The sequence below is a fragment of the Protomyctophum bolini genome (assembly GCF_963924005.1).
Source record: "Protomyctophum bolini genome assembly, chromosome: 14".
In the NCBI taxonomy this organism is placed as follows: Eukaryota; Metazoa; Chordata; class Actinopteri; order Myctophiformes; family Myctophidae; genus Protomyctophum; species Protomyctophum bolini.
The window spans coordinates 11,729,514-11,750,190 of record NC_137875.1 but is presented as its reverse complement, the minus strand read 5'-3'; the positions used below and the strand labels follow the sequence as shown (position 1 = coordinate 11,750,190).

Sequence of the window (20,677 nt, the reverse complement as noted above, 5' to 3'; positions counted from 1 at the left end):
AGCTCTGCCCAGAGCTGTGTGTGTGTGTGTGTGTGTGTGTGTGTGTGTGTGTGTGTGTGTGTGTGTGTGTGTGTGTGTGTGTGTGTGTGTGTGTGTGTGTGTGTGCGCGTGTGTGTGTCGTGCGGGGGAATTGAATGAGACAAAAAATAATAATGAAGATCTCACTTTTTAACATCAGGACTGGCATATATATTTGCTACCGGGCGGTATCTATATATATTATAGCTAGTTTTACGGAATAACATTCCCCCAATGATAGGCTGATATTCGTAGCAACCTTATCCAGTTTTCAAGAATAGCCCTGTGACGATGCGCACGGATAAACTACAACTCCCTATCGCCTCCACTGCATCATCCTGCATGCGCCGCAGTCAATCAGCTGTTGAGGCAACTGCTGACTACCTCAGTGGCACAAGGGTAGTTTGTCATATCTCAAAACCCAGACGAGGCAAACAGAAATAGCGTTATTTACAGAGTCCAAAAAGGTGAACGATAAAGGTAATTTCCATTGCAGAAAAGCGACACTTGAGTGTGCGTGTGTGTGTGTGTGCATGTCGTTTTCTTGTTTGTGTGGAGGACAGGACATTATATGGATTAAAGGGATTTCAAGACAAGGCAGCTTTATGTATTCTTGATCAACGCGGAGAATATGCGCTTGGATGGTCAAAATGTGGCAATATATTCGGTAAAGGGAGTAAATACCCACTGCATGGGGGTTATTAGACTTCTTGGTGACCTTCAATGGGAAAAAGGCAGCGCTTCGAAGAGAAAACAATTGCTATCATCTTGGAAGTGCACTCGTCGTATATAAGCCTATCCGTTAGCTGTCATTTAGATACAATCTGCCATACGAATAGGTGTTTATTTATTTGTATAAATTATATATATGCTATTGCATGCCATTGCTGCTGCAGCCTATAAAGTATAGATTGCATTGCATGTTAAAGATAATACAATTGACTGTGTTCAATGCGGCGGTATAGCATTGTACATTGTAATGCCATTGTTATAAAATATCTATCTCTCTCTCTCTCTCTCTCTCCATGCATATCGTAGCCAATAATGAGTATAGTTTACTACTTTCGTTTAGACGATGGCGCATGTGCTCATGATCAATTGCTACCCGTGGTATAGGATATTTATTGTATGTTAACGACTTTAAATAGGTCTATATATAGCCTGACTGCATATGGTTCAATTAAAGTGAAATAATAACAAAACAATTGTAAAGCAATAGGCCAATATTTGTATGATGCCATGCCACATAAAAAGGCAGGCAGGCCAACATGAAATGTCTATCATGTAAAAGTAAAATGACCACACACTCACACACACTCACACACACACACACACACACACACACACACACACACACACACACACACACACACACACACACACACACACACACAGTCACACACACAGTGACACACACACACACACACACACACACACGCAGGGTGGAGCCTTCAGTTATAGCCTACTGCTGCTGGTCTTTCTTGGATATCGAATTTCTCATAAGCACCAGGCTATAGCCTATACGTATACGGTACACTGCCGTTATGCAGCTTTTATTTAGATCAATACCTCTGGCAGACAGAGTGGACGGTGGAGTGGACACACATCTATATAGTTGCACGACTTGCAAATGAATGAAGAAGCCCTGGCCTATAATTATTTCTCGATATAATAAAGTGACACCGGTGCGGTGTGGCGCACCGACAAGTGCGTCACTCACATAGCCTATATACTACTGCATGTCGTCGCCAAAGAGAGAAGAAGTGAGGCGAATTACGCCGTAGTGTCACTGTTGTGTCAGTGGCTGCTGTCAGTTTGTTGTTGGAAAGGATCTGACACCTTATGTCTTCATGCGAGGCGGGTCAAGGAAAGAGGTATAGAAAGATCAACGCATTTAACCTTGTCGAAGGACAGCTGTTGTTGTTTTTTGTGAGGGAGGAGGATCTTTCTGGGGCAAAAAAAGAATCTTTTTATTTTTTCTCTTTTTTTACACATTGCTGTTCGGTTAGTTCCTGTGCGTGCGTGTGCGTACTGTGCTGCGTGTGCGTGTGCGTGTGCGTGTGTGTGTGTGTGTGTGTGTGTGTGTGTGTGTGCATGTGTGTGTGTGTGTGTGTGTGTGTGTGTGTGTGTGTGTGTGTGAGGGGAAAAACGAGACGTGGCGAATTCATGGTGAATATTATCGGTACCGTATGCTCCGTATATATAATTATTCATCATGTATAGCCTATAGCAGCCAGCTATAGAGCAGAATGAGTTAAATAGAACAGCTTGTTTATGTTTATGACATTTATGAAGCACTTTAATAGGCTGATTGATCATTACACCCCCGGCTGAATGGGTTGCCAGCCTTGCAATTATACCTGCAGTCCTTATTATAATATTACGGATCGCTATGTTCCGTGAAGTTCAAGTTGTCTTCGTTCGTTCAACCAACCAACTCGGGCGACATATCCTCCTACACACATAACTCAACTCCTCTCTCTCCGTTTACTTTCCTCCATTCCAGCTCAACAGCAAACCATGCAGGATGATTTACTGATGGACAAAAACAAAGCCCAGCCTCATCATCATCATCAGCGGGATCCGACAGACGTAGTAGACCCTCCCTCCTCCTCTACCCCGACCCCCTCATCATCATCAGAAGAAGAAGCCCCTGCTTCATCGGAGGAGAGCCCGTCGACCACCGTGACCACCAACTACCACCAGGCAGCTTCAGCAGCAGCAGCAGCAACGCCGAGCAGCAGCAGCAACAGAGAGAAAGTGCCGATGGAGTCACCGATCCTGCCGGGTTTGAGTTTTCATCAGCCGCAGCAGGAGACCGGTGGCACCCTCTCCCCGTCGTTTGGAAGCACTTGGTCCACCGGAGGAGGAGGAGGAGGTGGAACCACCACGACAACGAACAACGCCGTGGTGGACGATAGCTTTTTCCAAGGAATACCGTCGGTGAACGGGACGATGCTTTTCCAGAACTTCCCCCACCACCACCACCACGTCAACGTCAACCCCGGCGGCGTGCAGTTCGGAGGTAATTTCTCGCCCCAGTCGATCGGCTTGGCTCAGTCTCAGCAGCAGCATCAACAGCAGCAACAAGCCGGGCAGCAGCAGCAGCCCCAGCAGCAGAGGAGATCCCCCGTAGTCAGCCCGGCCAACCAACAAGGCCCCTTCCCTGCTCAGAGGAACGCTTATCAGACCATCATGAACAGCAAGGGGGGGATCTCGTCTTCTTCCGCCTCGTCGTCCGCTTGGAATAACCACCAGAACGCTGCGTGGAGCACGGCCGGCTCCAACCCCTGGAGCGGCCTGCAGGCAGGAAGGGACCCCCGGGGCGGGAGAGCCGTGGTGGGCGTCGGGGGGGTGCCCTCTCCGATGAACCCCATCTCTCCCATGAAAAATAAGCCCTATTCTAGCAACATTATAGCGCCCCCGAAATTCCCGAGAGCCGGTCCCCTCACCCCCAAGTCCTGGATGGAGGACAGCGGCTTTAGGACGGACAACAGCAACAATATACTGCCTTTTCAGGTAAACCTGAATGCCTCATAATTATATTTTAGCCGTTTAATATAGCTATACTAGCCTATTATGCCGATTTATAGGCCTACAGCTGAATTTATGTTTTGATGGCAGGCTATCTGTATGATAGGTAGCCTATACGTTCTGGCTACTAGGTAGACTAATTGTTACACTAAATCGAGAAAAAAATATTTTTTTATATCCACCATACTGTTACTAAAACCTTAATAGTTGCTGTTGACGATGTTTTCAAAATCTTACAAATGAGCAGTAGTAACTATATAGCAGCATAGGACATGACCTTCAGAGCCATTTTCAAATAGGTGGATGTTTCCTTCAATCATATACATTTGACATTATTACGACCAGGGCAAATTAATAAAAAATAAACACAAAGCTTCACTCGATAAGATAGCCTACACACACAGACTCACTGGACTACTTCTGAGCGACACGACGACACACATTTCCAATACAAAATCTACGCCAACAGCTGTCAACCAACACACTTTGATGTGCTGTCAAGTCGATTGACCAGGAAGTAGGCCTAATCAATAAATATGTATTATTTTATTAGTATGCACTGTATAACGAGTGGCATATTCAAAACACACAGGCCAAGTCTTATGTTCATGTACGAGCGGTTTTGCACGGTTTATTATTATTGCATTGCATGAAACGGTTAAATTTGCTTCTCTTGATGCCAGCTCACTCTCTCTCTCTCTATCTCGCTCTCTCTCTCGGGGGGTTTAAAAGGACACGATGCTCTGCGTTGATTGGCCTGTTCTGCAAAAGTGGGCGTCTCGCTGTCATGATACCTTGTAACACCGATTAATAATAATGACCATTGACCATTTTCGTGGAAAATGTACTCAATGTTTAAGTAAAAAAAAATAAGAAAAAAGTGTATAGGCTAAAGGTGAAGGGAACAGAACACGTTTTTCTCTACAATAAATTGTACATGTTTCTGACTCAATAAAGCAAAAAAAAAAAGAAAGTAGATCCGTTACAAATAGTTAGTACAAAATGAAGTATCGGCATCAAAATGTACTTAAAGTAATAAAAGTAAAAGTAGCCTACTATATTCATATTGCAGAATGTCCCATTTCACAAGTTCAAAATGTGTACAAAATAAGCACGCACACAGTGCACGGACATGCACACACACACACACACACACACACACACACACACACACACACACACACACACACACACACACACACACACACACACACACACAGTCTCCATATGATTTCACATGATCAGTCATGTGCATCCCCCTTATATGTTTAGTCATGGACTGTATTCCTGAAAACAAACAGACTTAAAAACACCCTCTTAGGTCACCGGCTTAATAAAGAGCAGTATTGTTCAACCATTTAAAAGGAAGTCCTGGACTACGGTGTGTGAGCCAAAACATGAAACTTGCAGAGAGGACAGCATGTGCCAGGGAAACGCTGCCCTAGTAGCTAGTGCAGGGTGAAATTCCAGCCAGCTTGAAGCATATATACCAAGCCCCCTTTTATTTCCCCATTTTTTCCCCTTTTTTTTTGTGAAGATAATGATTGTGTGTGTCAGTCTGTCTCTCCCTTTACTACTCTGTTTCCTCTGGTGAGCCTCAATCTATTTTCTCTTGACTTGGCTATCGACTCACAGAGCTAGTTATTATCACCAGGACACAAGGTCAGAGGGCCACATGTCAGGCTGTATAGAGTGGCCTATTTATTTGCTGAAGTGAAACTCAGGCAAAATAGCTGAGCTGAGCAGGCCAGAGAAATGAAGTAAACCACTCTGACAACTGGTGCCAGGTGTATATCTGCTGTGGATTCTGTAGATCCCCACCCAAGATACTTTCAAAGTCGACAGATGAACACTGCTGATTTTAACTGCCATGTGCTCTCGCATGTGCTTGTGCTCGCCTGTTGTTGGCTTCTGCTTAAAGTGCCAGGAATGTGCGGAATTCAACTTAGCATGTTCATGTGAGGCTTAGAAAACAAAGTCACATGAACGTCTCGGGAGACACCCTCATTTGACATGATGGCGGAGGCGATTGTTGTGCAGTGCACACTGTGGCGATCCCTATCACTTCATATCAGATGGGATGTAGGGAGTTTAGCTAGCTGAGTGACAGGCAGGTTCTGCAGTCAAATGTAGTCCGATGGTTATGCAAAATGGCAGGAGCGCTGTCAAGGTTGAAGGCGTAAAAAGTATAATTTGCATTTTCAATGTGTCAGGAGATTGCTTGTCTAATTTTTTTTTTAATTAACTTTTTGCATTGGGTACGCTCTCTACACTAATACACAGCCCGACTGTGAAATCTATACATACATGTGACAAATTACGCTGTCGTTCTAATTGATTGAACAAAATATGCACTTTGCCAAGATGTTTTTTATTTTTTAATTATTTTTTTTAGCTGAGGCTGAGGCACACAAACTGATTATAGCTGTTCATAAATGAGAGCTTGTTTCTTCACTGCTGCTTGATACACTTTTAAACCAATGCTCAATTTTCACAGGCAATATTTAACAGATCAATCCAGGGTTGACTGCACTAACCTAAATATGACTTGCCCCTTGACTTACCCCTCTTGACTCTCTTATAAATCATTTAACAAATCAAACGCATTAAGCCTGCTCTCAATCATGTGCCTTTTCTCCTAAAATGCATTATCATTTTATGGGTCATAACGAAAGAGTAATTGAAGCACAGGCAGGCAGCCTTCAAGACGGGCTGATCTCAACCTGCGGTCCACATGCTGTGCCTCCTACATATGTGGTGTATTAACAACAGTCAAATATGTAACAAGAAGGAGGCTGCATGGTTTATGGTGGGTACATAACATGGTCGTCCTCAGGTGATTTCACCATGAGTGAGCCATCATCTCCCACCCTCCGACTGCGTTTATGCATGTGTGTCTGACAGGAGATGAGGGGGGGAGAATGAAAAGCTCAGCGTTTTAAGTGTTTGCCATTTGTACCAAGTGGGCAGATTTTTATCTATGCCGCACTGCCGGGTCCAGAGTGGGGGAATAACACTTTTGAATGCTCAGCCGAATGCACAACAATAGCCATGGTGTGCAAACAATGTGGCCCCGACGAGGGCAATGGACACAGGACACAGCTGCCAAGGCTAGCACCTAGCTCTGGCTCTCATTGTCAGGCATGCCAGCTATACTTTCTCACAGTCTTTACCTTTGGCCCAAATGACATTCTTTATTCATTCATTTGTCTACGCTAGAGTTCCAAATATTTAATCAACAGCGGGTGGTGTGTTGAGCCCAAACCGTGAATATAATATAGCGGCGACATTGCATTGACTTTCTGTATCGACCCCTGGGTTCAAATGGACCTGTCTGGGCATCACAGAACCAGGAAATTGGTTGAGAGTGGTTCTGTAAATTACAGATTCAAACGCATACCAAATGGCACTCAACCCTATAGGAACTTGTCACATTGAACCCCTTAGCTCCCCTTCACAACCCAACTTAAAAAAGAAGGGGAAAAAACAGTTGCATTGAAGAATTGGGCTCCAGGCAGCCAGCAAATGGAATAAATTTAAGACTGTGTGTGTGTGTGTGTGTGTGTGTGTGTGTGTGTGTGTGTGTGTGTGTGTGTGTGTGTGTGTGTGTGTGTGTGTGTGTGGTGTACTAGAAGTGAAGTGGTAAGGTGTTCCATATTACAATTGACAAGTTCCAAATAACACCACCACAATATTGACCGTTATCCTCCACATGCCTGATTTTGTGGTATGAAAAATAGAAAGAAAAATAAAATCCAGTTGATTGAATGCAAGTGACATTTTGTCAAAAAAACAAGAGATGTCCCAGATGCTCACCCAAGTTTTACTGAAATCATTGTCATCCCCCTGCAAGGCTGACACAGAACTAATCTAATTTAGCAAAGCTTGACTAATGTCTACTTTCAAGCTCCTAATTTGTATTGGCCTAGATTGGTTGAGGTTAGAGTGGCAGTTTGTTCCCGTCTTGCTTAGCTTAGCTGATGTAAGGGTGCTGTTGGTACACGCAGTGTGCTGGCTACACTGATCTGCCCTTGAGCAAGGTAACCAACCAGAATTTCAACAACAAGGCTAAACGTACTGCATGCAATGCATATATTTTCCCATGGATGAAATTGATAAGGATCTTTTCCGTTATTTGCAAGCCTGTGATTTTGTTTGTAGCAAATGTTAAAAAGGGTTTCTTTGAAAAACAAAGAAAAGGTCCTGCACACTGTCAGACACTTGCCAAAATGTTTCTCTTTATTAGGTCGACGTTTCGGTCGATTAGACCTTCATCAGGACAGACGATTGCCCTACGCACCTGTCACTAGCCTTCTGAGGTGTGCATCGGCCTTTTGCTAAAAAAAAGTTCTTAGCAAATGTACCAGCTTCCCGACCTTTCCACTTAATTCCCCGTAGACATATTCATAGCATCAGCTCCTGTTACACTTAAGGGAAAGATAGCTTTACTTTATACCTCACTATTTTATCTTCATTTACCCTCAACCACTGCTTATAAAACTCTTTGGGCCCACGGTCTGGAGGAGGATAATCTCTGACGCAACCTGGGAAGCCATTATGGGTCGTGTTCATACTTCATATACTGTATGTGCGGAACATGGGGTGTTGCAATGTAAAAAGAAAAAATCCACCAGGAGTGTACTGGGCCACAGTCAGGTTAGCTAGGATTTATACCAACATGCGATAGATGCCACCAGGCTCCAGCTAATCTTTTTTTTAATCGTTTTTTACCTGTCCTTCCCCTACAGTCTTATTGGACTGTTTGGACATCTATATTTGACACTATTTCAGATGTGTTACGGTTGCCCATAGATCCATCCCCTATTATTTATTAATATATAATACCAGTAAGACGCGCAAACGCGGGAAGCGAACGCAGCTGAGACCCTGCAGATCATGTCTGTCTGTGTGTCTGTCCCGCTGTTACTGTATATGTGGACCTGGCCCCTTTTGTGCCCATATATGGAGCTGAGTGGACCTGGCCCCTTTTGTGCCCATATATGGAGCTGAGTGATTGCTGATGTAACACACTCCATATTTGGATAGCGGGACAGACACACGGACAGACAGACAGACACACAGACAGACAGACATGATCTGCTAGGTCTCATAGTAAGTGCTCACTGCGTTCGCAATAATATTTGGCATTCTTCCTGAGACCATTTCTCGGCATAAATATCAATCAGACTTTGTTGCTTTTGCGACTCTTCTGACAAGACATCTTATTCTGATGCACTGGAGGAAAGAAAACATATCCACCCTCACATTCCCGCTGGATCTCTGAGATATGATATATGTAAAAGAAATTGGAAGAAAATAAATACACATTGCGTGGTTCTATCTAAAAAAAAAGCATTGAAGACTTTTCTGTCACACGTTGACAATCTTGCACTTGTGCCCCCAACTGAACCCGATTGAGTCTGTAACCTACTGTACGTACAGTATATGACAGTAGTCACTCTGTTGTGTAATAACCCCTTGGTGCATGCCTGCTTACCACCTCACTGATATGGAAGATTGCTTTCTAGAGTAGACCATGCCTATCTTAACTAAATCTGTTTAGACCGTGGACTGTTCTGTATCCTAATTGTATTGGTTCAGTTACGTTCTGTATTTATTTTTTCGTTTCATTTTTCTCATTGCATTATTGTTTTGATCGAGTGCCAGTTCAGCAGCAGGGAGCGAAAATGGGACAGTTCCTCTGCACGCATTTAATCCTCCCAGTGAAACCTGGATGAAAAGAAGCGGCTGGTGATGTCGCATCATGTATCGGAAGAGATACGTGGCTGTCTGCACTAGGGCTGCACGATATATCGCGATACCGATGCCTTTTTGCGATACTGATATTGCGCATGTTCATACCTCGATAACGATATATTGTGCAGCCTTAGTTTACACCCTCCCCAAGTCCAACAAGTCAGGGTTTTCAATTGGCAATGACTTTAATGGGGTTCATTAAAAAACACATTTGTGTGAAGTGAGGGGCGACCACTGTGGTTGCCACATTATGTAACATGGGGTGCTATTTCTTTTTCACGTCATTAAAAGTCTAGACTTGATTCTGGATGATTCTTGGGATAGTTTTGCCGTTTATTACAGAACATGTATTTGGTTACCGGTATACTATAACTAAGGTGCCAAAGAATTGCCAGCTGCCAACAAGGGAGCTGGCACTCCTTTGGCATCTTTGAGGTATACTGTGGTTTGTGACCATTATATAAATGCCATAATACGTGAGATGGGTGTGCTGTGCTGTGATTATGGGTGTGACAGATATTTATCTAAGCCACCCACTCACCAAAGAACCCATAATCACGGTTAAAGAACACCTTCTCAGGTATGTTTTGCGCCATCTTCACCATCACCAGAATGACTCTGAACCTCAATCCGCTTTCTGTTTCTTCTTGTTGTTTTGCAGGACCGGAATCGGCCCTTTGATGCATTTAGCTTGCACTCTTTGGAGAATTCCTTAATGGATATGATAAGGACTGACCACGACAAAGGTAAACTACACCCTGTCGGTGGCCCACCAATGACAATCGCTGATATTATATGGAGGAATCATTTTGCAGGTTAGGAATATTATTTATTATTATGTCCACACTTATTTGGGTTGTTATGGCTTCATGGGTGCATCATCTCTCTATTTGCCCCCTCTAGCACCAATACAGTATGGATCACAATTTTATGCAACGTAAAATCAGTAATTAACCTTGGCCTTACCTGCAAAATCTTTTATAATGTTACCGTGCGTGCGTGCCTTAGAGTATATATGAATAGAGACGGCACCCAGAGGAAACCCTGAGGCGAAATGGACATAGTGGCCGAATGAAGGTATTGCAGCCTGGCCCCAAACACATGAACGCGCTGGTCCGTTGACCACCATTGTGCACGTTCACGACGGCAGCACGCTCGTGCGCGTTCGTGCGTTTGGGGCAAATCCATCCCAGAATGCCTCATGCGCTTGAGCAACTTAATGCAAGTGGATGGAAGGAGAACTCGGATGCCGTCTCTATTCATATATACTCTAAGGTGCGTGCGTGCACTAGTCTAGTGTGGTCTTAATTGCCAACTTGCATGTATTTATCTCTTGCCTTCTGCTAAATTGTGTGTGATAAGTGCTGTGATAATGACATGTCTGTTGTTTATATTAACTGGACCAGTATGATGTTGTGAATGCTGAGTGATTATTGTCTGCTGTATTGCATTTCAATATACTACCCATTTAGGACGGGAACGCTTTTGGGGGTTTTTACCTGTCAAGACGGGAACCCCTTTTGGGATTAGTTGTTGCTGTGTACAGTATAGCAACAAAATAGAATTCAGAAATATTTTTAGAAGGATTTTTTTTAGAATCAGCCTCAGTCCTAAATGGGTTAAAACGAATGCAATGACAACATACTGATGTAACCCTACCCTAGTAGTGGTACAATTTATCCCTAAACTAGTCCTGGTCCACTGTGTGTGTGTGTGTGTGTGTGTGTGTGTGTGTGTGTGTGTGTGTGTGTGTGTGTGTGTGTGTGTGTGTGTGTGTGTGTGTGTGTGTGTGTTATAGCACATTATGTATAGTATAGTAGTATAGTATAGTTTATAAACTTTATATATATAGTTTAATTATATATACTATATATTAGATACTCCACTGGTACGTTCTTAGCTTACGCATGTTTCATGTATGTGATGTATGCCATGCTTTTTGTTATTGCTTAAATCGCTCTGGATTAAGAGCATCTGCTAAATGCCTAAATTGTAAATTGTGTGTGTGTGTGTGTGGGGGGGGACGACGACGACTGGCAAGCACAGATGTAGCACCTTTTGAATCCTTATTTGTAAGCTCTACTCGAGGACAATGGAGGGTTTCAGCAATGATGAGTAATGGAAATCTTTCTTCACACCACTTTTCGAGGCCATCCAGTGTATGTCGGACCTCTTAAGCTAATATTTTGCCCGTATAGGTCACGTGCCTGTTGTAAAAATGTTGGATCCAGTTGGCCAAAACGCACCCCTGTCAGGTCGGCTGTTGTTTTTACAGTCACTCAACAATGGAAAGGCTGGGTTTAGGGAGAAGCAGCCAAGGGGGGTATAGAATGAACAGAGCCCTGTTGCTTTCTCATGCGTAGGGTCTGTTTTTCCAGTCGTGTGTACAGAGGGCATTGTTTTAAACAGAAAAAAAGGTCATTCTAGTCAGGCCCAAAGAGGGGCCTGACCAGACCAGTGAAACCTTTGCCATTGGGTTGTAGAGTGGCGGATAGAGGAAGGAAAAGGTATAGATAACAAAAGAGGGATGGTGAAAAGGTGGGAAAAGGGGCTGGCTTGGGTCTACATTCCTACCTAGCCCCTCCTCAGTGGGGCGGCATTGGCACAGGGGTAGAGTGGCCGGTAGATCGGCTGGATGGCAACAGTCCGATCCCGGGCTCCCCCACAGTTAGTGTCAAAGTGTCCTTGAGCAAGACACTGACTGAACCCCTAATTACTCCTGATGTGCAGGTTGGTGCCTTGCATGGTTTCCTTCTACTGAAATTCCTTTAGTATCAGTAAAGTATTTTCTTTTTCACTTATTTTTTATTGATAAAAAGACAAAGACAACAAATAAACCAGACAATACAAAAAACTAAAAAAACAAAGCAACTGACAAAAAAAGGAAACAAAACAAAAACAAGGCTGTATTTTTCATATTACAGGATACATTCATTGAAATCCTGATACATTATCGATAGGCTGAAAGAAGAGATTCCACTTTTCCCACTTTTTATAGAACTTATCCTCTTGTAGTCTTAAGTATGAATGTTAGTTTTTCCATGACATACAGTTCCTCAGTAATATCCATCCAATGTTCTTTCGTTGGTTGGTCCTGTTGGTACCAGCGTCGTGTGATCAGTAAAGTATTTATCGATTGAGCATGCCACAGCCCAGGTTCCACTCTGCTCTCCAGTCAGTCCTAGAAGTCAATAAGCTTACCTTGGGCCTGGCCTTCATTCCAGTCCTTGGTTTTTCCTATGCCCAGATTTTGTCTGTGTGTACCACGGAAATTATTTGATTGGCTGAGCACAGAATGTGATGTATGATGATAAGAGCGCCCCTCTCTTAACTTCATGTGTGATTTTTGCCAATGACGTTTTGCCATAAGAAAATGACCTGTCATTTCCAGGTGGCCTCCCATAGTAACCAACTGGACTAGCAGGCAAAGCAATGCATGTTCCCCAAACAAATGAGCCCTGCCCACCAATGTTCCATCACAGACATTTCTTGCATACTTCTCATTGTGACCAGAATAGTTGTTCTTCCTCGAGTGTTTTACGAGTTCTTCCTTGTTTGTGCTTTTTTTTCTCTCTCTTACTTGTTTGTATTGTTGTGTGCAGACTTGCGAATGGCTGGGGTGCCTCAGTCTTGGCTCAGACAGGGAGATGGGCAGGGATCTTCTTTAGATTCAATGTGTTTTCCTCGGTTTGTTTAGGCTTTAAGGAGGAGTTGGTTGAAAGTGTGTTGAGGGTGTGGGTATGCGATGCGTTGTGTGACCAGACTTGAGAATTGCTGGGGTCCCTCAGGCTTTGTTCAGACAAGACAGATGGGCAGGGATCTTTAAGATTCAACTTGTTTTCCTCGGTTTATTTAGGGAGTAGTTGGTTGAAACTTGAAAGTGTGGGTATGTGGTGGTGTGGGGCGGTGGGGGGTGTGACACTTAATTTTCGCAATCCTCTCCTAAATACTCATTAATCCAGTCGGAATGGTATGCCCAGGGAACCGCTGCGTTGTTTTGCAGGGGGGCAGGGGGGGTGGAGGGGGGCTCAGTATCCTAAACAAACAGGCTCTTTCTGCTGTGCCAAACACTGGGAGTGCACGGAGTCTCTGAACTGGGTCAGCTGAGCTCACGTGTGTAGACTGACTGTTAGCACCCACCCATTCCCACCTCGTGCACACACATGTACACACACATGTACACACACACGCGCGCGCACACACACACACACACACACACACACACACACACACACACACACACACACACACACACACACACACACACACACACACACGGCACATATACAAATAGTTTCTGACATGCAAATCAACTGTGACATGTCGTACAAAGAGCTTTCATCTAACACTCTTGTCAGGCTGTCACAGGTTCCTTGCCAAGTGTTTTCTCAGCTTTTATAGCAGCCAAACAGTCACTGCTCTGTTTCATCACCGCACAACCACTTCCTTACATGCGGCAGTCTCCTGACGGTGACATTAAATCACCAGGACCCTCACAGGGTGAAGATGAGGTCCCGCGTTAAGGACTCGCTGGTTGAACTCGCCCCAACCTTTCGTCCCTATAGTCTTTATTTCCACAGTTCCACATGCTGTGCACCGTCCGTCCGTCATCTTGTCTGTCACACATGATCTCCCCCAAGCGTCCATTACACATTCCATTGCATTGTCTCTTTATCTGTAAGACGGGTATTTATCACGGTTGAAATTGATTAACTTCATTTTTAAAGATTTTTTGGCTTTTTTGCCTCTATTGATATACAGTAGCTTGACAGGAACCGGGGAGAGAGATGGGGGGGGGAAGACACACAGCAAAGGTCATCGGGATCGGGACTCGAACCTGCAACACACTGTCATGCTGGGTTACCAGCCAAGGTGCCTGGACCCAGGCCAATTAACTTGATTTTTAATCACCTGAAATTTAGCAGCACAGTTTCCTGTAAGCTGCAACAACTGTTCTAAGAAAGCTTAATGTCTCCTCAATTCTCATGGCAGGTTTAAGCCGTGAAGTCGGTGGTCGAAGGACAGCAAGTGGTGGCGGTGTTTGTCTTTGTGCTTGTTGACAGGAACATCGGTCAGTGGATTAAAGTTGACGAGCACGCTTTTTTTATCAGGTGGAAAACTTGAAATGCCAGCACTGCACATGTCAGAGGCAGATTAGACAAGGGTGGTTAAACCTTAGAAGTCTAGGTTGTGATCATTTCTCTAGAATCTCTCAAAAACCAAACCATTGGGGAAACGGTGCTAGTGTGTGGTTTCACAAATCGCACATTAGGACTTGGTCATACAAACATTTTCAGTCATGAGGTTTGATTTTGCTTTCATCCATGTGAGAGTCATGTGAAACTTTTGTCTGACAAAGTTGAGTCTGGCCAGACAGGAACAACCCTGCATGGTTGGAGGAGGAGGAGAAGAGACAAAGGTCAGCGTAGACCGTAGACTCTTTGCTTGTGCCCAGGGTCAGAAAGTGGCCAAGGTGGCTTGACTTGGAGGTGAAAGGTCAATCCCCCCAAAACACAGCCGGTTGTGCTTGAGGGTGCCTGACTCTGAGTCTCTGACCCACTGGACTTGACCTCTGTGACCTGTAGACACGTGCCTGTTGTTAACGATCCCTGAGGTGATCATCATCGACAACAGCCCAAAGATGCTCGGTCTGTACTTTAAACAGTTACTAATGACTTGGAAAAGATAAGGCTGTGTGTTTGTTGGCAGTGTGAAAGGTTAAATCACACCCTGCTAAGGTGAAGAGACTGTTAGTAAAACTATGCTCCTGCCAGCATGACTTGGCTGATCCATGTCCAGCTCAAAAGAACAAGTCAGGACGTGTTTTGTCACTGGAAAAAAAAAGAAAAACACAGTTTGTCAGCATCTCCTAAGCCAAGATATGTTATGCATAACATAACAGCCCTGTTGGGGTTCAGGCTATATTGAAAATTTGAAAATAAAAGCCTTTAAAATGTATGACGATAGCAGATTCTTTTACCTATATTTATTATTACCACTTTGGCCTAATTTCTCTTACAGTATAAAAATGTGTCAACCTACTAATATTTGAGTGTGTTCTGGCTCTGCACGACCATTCAATTCTATTGAGTTTGCGTTCGTTTTTAATATAATTTTTACATGTCTGCCAGATATGAACTTTGGCTCATACTGTCATAAATAATGTCATCCTGGGCTGGGCTCTTAGGCAGCAGAGCTTGTGACGAATACTAGAAGTAGGCAACACAGAAAGATAGGAACACAACAAGGCTATTCCCCTGACCAGGTTCTGTAATAAACTGCTCTGCCCTGCCTGTCTCACTCAGTATTAATGCACTGGGCTTGTGAAAACACACTGCTCCTCTTGTGGGTGTACGGTATCTTATTGCTACAGCAGTGTTGATAATTGAAGTTTTTTGAGCGTTGCACACTGCTCCAATGACTTGCTTCGTGTGTCCCTATGTCCGTATGTAGCGTTTGGAGTAGGAACAACTCAACGGGCCGTTCTCCTCGACGAACAGCTGAAATCCATGGTCGCGGTCGACCATGGATTTCGCTCTCTCGAACAACTGCAGTACTGCTGGGTGACCTGCTGTGGCACTGTTTTTAATATTGAAATTTCTTTTTTTAATTTCTTACAAAAAAACTATATATATAATTATATTATATATATATATATATATATATATATATATATATATATATATTTCCCCCCGTTACACCCAGAGGTCGACAATTCTAGTAAGCCAATGTTAACTGTGCTCGACTCCAAAGTCACCACTCACTTCATATTATGGTGTGATTTTTACAGTAGCAGCCAGCTAGAGTGTGACATTCTGGGGTTGGAAGGGGCTTTGTCTGCAGGGATAACATTTCCAAACCTCTCCGCTGGCACGCCTGCCCTCCTCTCATAATCAAGGCTGCTTTTTTCTTCTTCCACCACAGTACAGTTTTGGGGCAGCTTTAATACTGTATACATGTGCTGTAATGTGGAACATATAGGGAGAGAAACGTGGCCTGGGCAGAGTAATGGAGAGCTCCCTCCAAAGCCTTCCTTCATCCGTGATCGGGAGATCTAGTAAAAGTTTAACCACTTTATGCTTTAATTCTGATGAAATGTGCAATCCTCTTTCCCATCATCATGTATCTTATAATTGCATTATGTGGTGTATTTAAGCACCAATGCTTTATACCCACAGTAGGGCTGCGAATCTTTAGGTGTCCCACGATTCGATTCGATTCCGATTCTTGGGGTGACGATTCGATTCAAAAACGATCTTTTCGATTTTTCCGATTCTCGATTCAAAAAAGATTTTTTTCGATTCTAAAGCAGTTTATTTTATTAAAAACAATTAAATAGAATTTTAGCATGATCTACTCCAGTCTTCTGGCATGAAAGCAGAGTACATTTAGTAAAAAGCTTGTATAATTGTAAAGGTTTTATCAATTGATTTAACCTTTGTGTGTTTAAATCATTCAGTTAACTGAATGATTTAAACACACAAAGGTTAAATCCAAGAGTAAGAGAACATGTCTTATTTATTTAGCTTGCACAAATTTGAACCAGTACAAAAGTTACAAAATCTCTTCTCACTCAATACCAGAACAATACATTAGTATTAAAACAGGTGTAAAATAAATACAATTGGCAGGCTTAGCTTAGCTGGTAGTAAATGCACTATGCAGAAACCCAGGCCATAATGCATTGCATGCACAGGTACATTTGTGAAAGAAAAAAAAAATTAAAACGTTTTTTTTTTTTTTTTGAAAAATCGATTTTTGGAAAATGAGAATCGATTCTGAATCGGACAGCATTAGAATCGCGATTCTAACTCGAATCGATTTTTTTTGACAGGCCTAACCCACAGTATAAGTAAGGGTGATGATTACAGTATAAGTAAGGGTGTGATTAACCACCTGGTGGTTAATCACACTGAAGGTGAATTATCTCCCAACAATGACCACCTAGCCAGACATTATCCCACTCATTACACGGCTAGTTCACAAATTAATAAACTGACACAAAAGTGACAACAAAACTAAAGTATTTCCTTGATTACGGTAATGAAAGTATTCCAAGTTGGCCCCGCAGAGGCAATTAACAAGTCGCCTCGGGAAACAAGGAAGTGAGCGTTGATCAAATGGAATCACATTTCGGGTAGAGCATCGTCCATTTCTCGCTTCAAATGTTTTCAAAAACATTCTTGAAAGCATGTCGTTTAGTTAAATGACATTGTGTGTTGTTAGTTCACATGGCTGTCATGTTGGGTACGGCATAAAGTCCAAGCAGCGCAGCAGCTGCAGCCAGGTGCTCCGAGCCTTTGATTACACAGTGGTCTGTTATAGAGCGGAGCGGTCATTATCCAGAAATAACACACCGCTGAATTTGGCGATTGACCAATCAGAATGAAGCATTCAACCAAGCTGTGTACCAATATAATATATTATATATTATAATATATAGTCATTAGCAACAACATTCATTTTTAACCAAAATGTAATGTTCATAATCAAAAAGTGGGTTGTTGGTATGATGACGGAGGGGAACCTAAGTGCATTCCAGTGGGTAGTCCAGTTCGACCATGCTTTAGTATTCTCTTAAACATACATTATTGCACAATGTTGGTCATCTTTTAAACTAGCCATTTGAAAAAGAAAATAATTTTGAATTATTTGAAGTAAAAACATTAGCTGGAGTAGAGCTACGCAAGTGTGGCAAGAAGGTCAAGACAACATTCAGTATCATTTTGTTTAGTTATTTCCCACCCAATAAAAAACCATATAATTCTATATAATTTAACCCCTCGCCTAGACCTTTTTCAGCCTCCTAAAAAAGGGCATCTTGGCTCTCCAGTTTAAGCGAGCATGGCTTCAGTTTACAGTATATGTTGAGAAAAGGCAGGCCTCTCCATCCACCAGTCTCCACCACCATGCACAATAAAACCAGATTTTATTGTGCAGTGGTCACAATGAGACCATTTGCCAGTCTGCAAACGATCAGACACGCCGTGAACAGGCACTGAGGGAAAGTGAATGGCATGTCTTCTCTGGAGGCCAAGCCTCAGTCAGTGATCACAGGGAAGGTTGAGAATAGCCTCCTCGGCAGCCTCCAGTTGAGGAAATGTCACTATAGAGCAAAGTGGCAGAAGCAAGCACGCCACCCTGCCTGGCCCCTCAGGCCAGGCCACACTGCTGAACCCTGGAGGGAAGCAGATGGCACAAGCCCCACAGCTATATCTGAAGAGCTATTTTAAGGCTGCTGCTTTCGGGATGGCAACTGTCTCCCTCCGTCACTAAGGGCTGATTTAGATGCAAAGACAATCGCAGGACCACAGCTATTTACATGATAGTGGTGTGTTGCTTCCATTAATTCCCCCCAGCCTACTTAGATCTTGAACCCTATTCATTGTATGGGTAGCTTGTTTAGCCCTGCTCTTAGGGATAAGTATGTCTGTATGTCCATCCAACACTTTACTCCAAAACAAGATAACCTAGGCTGCTAATCCAGCCTGACAGCGTGTCGCAGGTTCGACTCCCGATGAGCTTTGCTGCGTGTCACCCCCCATCTCTCTACCCCCCTCCCCCCGCCCACCTTGTAGCGCCAAAAATATCAAAACACGATAACTGTCTGGATTACCATGATATGTTCTCTTTACATTCATGACCCCTTACTGAATTTGGTGAGTCCATGGCCTTTCCTAGCACCATTCTAAGGCCAAAATGTCCATACAAGCGTCAAAATATAATGGCTGCATTGCCATAAAATCCGATGAGAGTATTCATGCCACCAGGAAAAATGACTGTATGTTACTCCTTAAGTGAATATGCGAATATTATTCTAGAACACATATGTTGTGAATAGGGTATAAGGTTTGAGCCCAGGCCTGTACCCTATGCTCATAGTTATCTATAATGTGAGAAACAAAGCTCAGATTAGGTTGCATTACTGTAGTTATATGGCCATCTGGATCAAGAATTCACTAAAAGCATACAATAAGTAAAAGACTGTACAATATTGTACAGTATAAGTAGTTATATAAGTAGTTGAGTGAGTAATTCTGGTGGATAAAAGCTGGCTTGGATGAGGATGAAAATTGGGAGGTGGGTGAGAAACAAGAACAAATGATTGGATCCAGCAATTTCCACCGCGTCGATAAATCCTCAGTTAGCACTAATACAGGACACAGGGGAACTGGTGGTTTCTACCGAGTCAAGCTATTCTGGCCTGGCCTGGCCTGACCCAATAAAGGACTCGGTCAACTCATAACGGCCATCTGGGAACAGCAGAGAGATACTAGGCTACAGGGTGACACTGAAACATTGTCACGTGTGTGTGTGTGTGTGTGTGTGTGTGTGTGTGTGTGTGTGTGTGCACCTCTGTTGGCCCTGTATATTTGTGTACAGCCCTTGCTTGCGTTGCGTCTATCTATCTACCCCTAAGCCCCACTGTTCCCTGGATTATTGCTGGCTGAGAGGAATGAGGAAATCAACATCTGTTGAGCTGTAGAGCCCAAGCCGACCCCCCCCCCCCCCCCCCCCCCTCTTCTAACCGCTAGTTCCACTGTTGTTTGTATGAGAGGAGGATCGAGGCCCCCTCCCGCATCAGCAATCTGTCTACTGTAGCCCGGGTTTTGAAACTTTTGTCATGTCATGTTCTTAGTTTGCACCATGGCAGCTTGCCACACACGCACACATGCACGCACGCACACACTCACGCATGCAAGCACGCACGCACGCACACCCACCCACCCACCCACACGTACGCACACACACACACACACACACACACACACACACACACACACACACACACACACACACACACACACACACACACACACACACACACACACACACACACACACACGCACACGCACACGCACACACCAAAAAAACAGCCGCCCTGTCTCTCACAGTTATAGTTGATGCTATATATAGGCATACAACACAGCAGTGTGGTAACTAAGACATGGTGTCTATCCCAGACACCTGCCCCCGACTGTGACTGTTGAGTCATTGCACTGGAGGAGGATGAGTTAGCTGACCAAAGCTGTGTCTGGGTGAACCCAACTTTTGTTAGCTTTTGTTAAGGACTGTTGGGTAATGAATGTGAAATGTATTCCACTGATGCGTGTTAGTGGTTGGTTGCGCATAATATACAGCAGTGGTTTTCAACCAGTGGTGCTGGGACAAACCAGTGGTCCTTGAGGCAGTTCCAGGTGGCCAGTAGACCTGACGAAGGCCACAGAGGCCCAAACGTTGTGTGGTTTTCTTCCGCTCTGATAAATAAAGTTTTTGGGGAGCTTTTTAAACGGTGTGCCGTCTTCTTCCTTCTGTTGCAGTTCCAGGTGGTCCCCAGCTAAATGATGGAGTTGGTAACCAAATGGAC

General features: G+C 43.7%; 1 protein-coding gene across 4 annotated transcripts in view; it reads left to right on the top strand.

Annotated features, from left to right (window-relative positions):
• The first annotated feature begins 398 nt into the window (after positions 1-398).
• The window catches only part of cpeb3 (cytoplasmic polyadenylation element binding protein 3), a 55,559-nt gene continuing 35,280 nt past the window's right edge, over positions 399-20,677 (top strand). For 2 of the 4 annotated variants that reach the window (XM_080781340.1, XM_080781339.1), the window contains exons 1-3: positions 399-498; positions 2,525-3,537; positions 9,971-10,055. In XM_080781340.1, the coding sequence (XP_080637466.1) occupies positions 2,539-3,537; positions 9,971-10,055 (1,084 nt within the window). In that variant the 5' untranslated portion in view covers positions 399-498; positions 2,525-2,538. Of the gene's footprint in view, positions 499-1,781; positions 1,893-2,524; positions 3,538-9,970; positions 10,125-20,677 lie in introns of those variants that run through there. The other 2 variants (XM_080781341.1, XM_080781338.1) reach the window with 2 other exon arrangements.